General features: G+C 48.1%; 1 protein-coding gene across 1 annotated transcript; it reads right to left on the bottom strand.

Annotated features, from left to right (window-relative positions):
* Positions 1-360: 360 nt before the first annotated feature.
* LOC125947055 (uncharacterized) lies at positions 361-2,103 on the bottom strand. Its single transcript, XM_049671367.1, is given in 2 exon segments — positions 361-658; positions 660-2,103. Coding segments are annotated over 2 exon segments (1,566 nt in total). The 5' UTR covers positions 1,962-2,103; the 3' UTR covers positions 361-394.
* Between the last annotated feature and the right edge of the window lie 18 nt (positions 2,104-2,121).

Raw genomic sequence — 2,121 nt, 5'->3', positions numbered from 1 at the left:
GCACTTCAACACGTAGAAAGTGGAGATATCAAAGGCACAACTGAAGTTTCAGAAAGCTAGGTGCAGGCTCAGGTGGTATCCGTGATGCAGGGGAACTGGATGGCTCAGACGCTCTGCTGCGCCACTCGGTAACTAAGTCATGGAGGTTGTGATGCGCCCCAGTGTGAGCAGTGACTTCTGAAGAGGCATGGCAGTGTGAGCCTGATGCGGTGAAAACACAGCAGAAGCGTGAATGACAGCTGGTGTAGCACCTTGGAGAATTGACATGCAATGTGTCCTGGTTGTACAGCTATCAGCATGCTTGCCGTAAGTGTTTGAACGGCATGCTATGTGGCAGTTGGACGGCTGACTAAGGCAGTTTGGGTCACTACAATCCCAACGGCCACTGAGAGCTTCAGTGAAAGTGCAAAAGAGGAATAAAAACATGTCCTTGCTTGTAGTTTAGCCTCAGGCACCGAGCTGTGTTCCGAAGGTCATCAAGATGCCAGACCTTTCTTTCGTTACTCAACGTATTGCAGCGCCAGATATTCAACTGAGACGACTTCAGTGGAAGTTTGAAAAAGTCCCTGGCATTTGGCAAAATCCCACCCTTGAAGTGGTCTGCCATTATCTCCAGAACCACCACAGGAGTACTGTCAATCAGGAAGCAGTCTCCAGGGCTTCACATGTTGCAGTTTCTGCTTGACTTGGTTCCTGGATGAGTGCCTCAGTTCAGAAATTCTCCTACTTAGCTGCGAAAGTGGCTTGTTGGAAGATCGCAGCAACTTTTTAATTCGTCCAAGGTAGCTTTCGAAATGGAATGCACTAAACTCATCTAAAGGGCCATGGTCTAGGCACTGGTCAGCAAGATGAATTAGTGAGTGTACATTGTACACGAGCTGTTTTTTCCCGTATAGCTCACTAAGCTCCTGAACAAAATACCTTAGCAAATCTTTGGCAAAAACATTGTACTCACGGTAGTGCTGAGGCGATGCTAAAATTCTGACCGCCACATGAAACATTACAAAATGCTTGTACTGAGAAGCAGGCAGAAGAGGCTTTAGGACAACAGGCCCCACATAAAGGAGGAATGTCCGAAACTCTGTTGCCTTCCACCGATCAAGCTCTTCTGTACCCCTTGGTTTCCGCTGGAAACATGTTGGAAAGGCCTTGGATGCCTCTCGCAGGCTTTCATTCAGTTGATTGCGATACAGTCTGCTCAGTCTGTTACTGTGGCCTTGGCATACCCAATTCCTTAAAAGTCGTCGCATGACTCCCAGGCAAACGAGATGCATGTATTCAGATGGGAAGAATGCAATCATGTCGACGTCAAGGGAAAGGAATGGTGAAACACCAGAATGGTGGTGCTTGTTCTCTTGAGATCGAAATGATGCATTCATCCGTGCAGCTGCATGAAGTCTGGGAAATGTCACCCTGTTCTCAAGGTGCTGCCCTTTTTGGTTGCATCGCTCGCACGCATAATAGCCAGTGTGGCCAACAATACATTTGACATAGCTCCTTGCAGGAGCATCGCAAACCATGGCTCCAATGCTCACCCGAACATGAACATCTCCTATACTTATCCCCTCAGAGATTAGGTCGGAGACCTCTTGCAAAAATGGCTCTAGATAATCCTGCAGACATGGCGGCTTCCCTGCACCACAGTACACACTGACAACAAATGGCGGTGATGCCTCCACATTTGTTATGCGGCACAAAATGGGCCAAAAGGCGAGCTGGCTACTTTTGTAAAGAGGGACTCCGTCAATGTTGCCCTGTAGCTTCAGTTCACTTGGAACTACTTGCCCCGGCTGCAACACTTGACGAATTCCTTCTGCAAGACCAAAGTGCACGAATGACCCATTTTGCTCCACCTGTGCTTTGCGCTCAGTTTTCAAAACTGTCCTAGCATCTTTTGGAAGGTCGGAGATGCCTCTTCGCCGGCAGAAATCGAGGACATCGTTAATGCACGCATGCGTCATATTATGTTTGGAAGCAATTACAGCAAACTCTTCACTTGCCGACAGTTGTTCAGAAAGTACATGAGTGAGCGTTGGACTACAAGTGAAGGCTATTCCCTCATCTGGCCCAGTGCAGCTGTCTGAAGCGACAAAGTCATCTGACTCATCACTCGATTCGCTT

Source organism: Dermacentor silvarum, chromosome 7, assembly GCF_013339745.2.
Source record: "Dermacentor silvarum isolate Dsil-2018 chromosome 7, BIME_Dsil_1.4, whole genome shotgun sequence".
NCBI classification, from domain to species: Eukaryota; Metazoa; Arthropoda; class Arachnida; order Ixodida; family Ixodidae; genus Dermacentor; species Dermacentor silvarum.
This window is presented reverse-complemented; position numbering and strand designations above follow the sequence as displayed.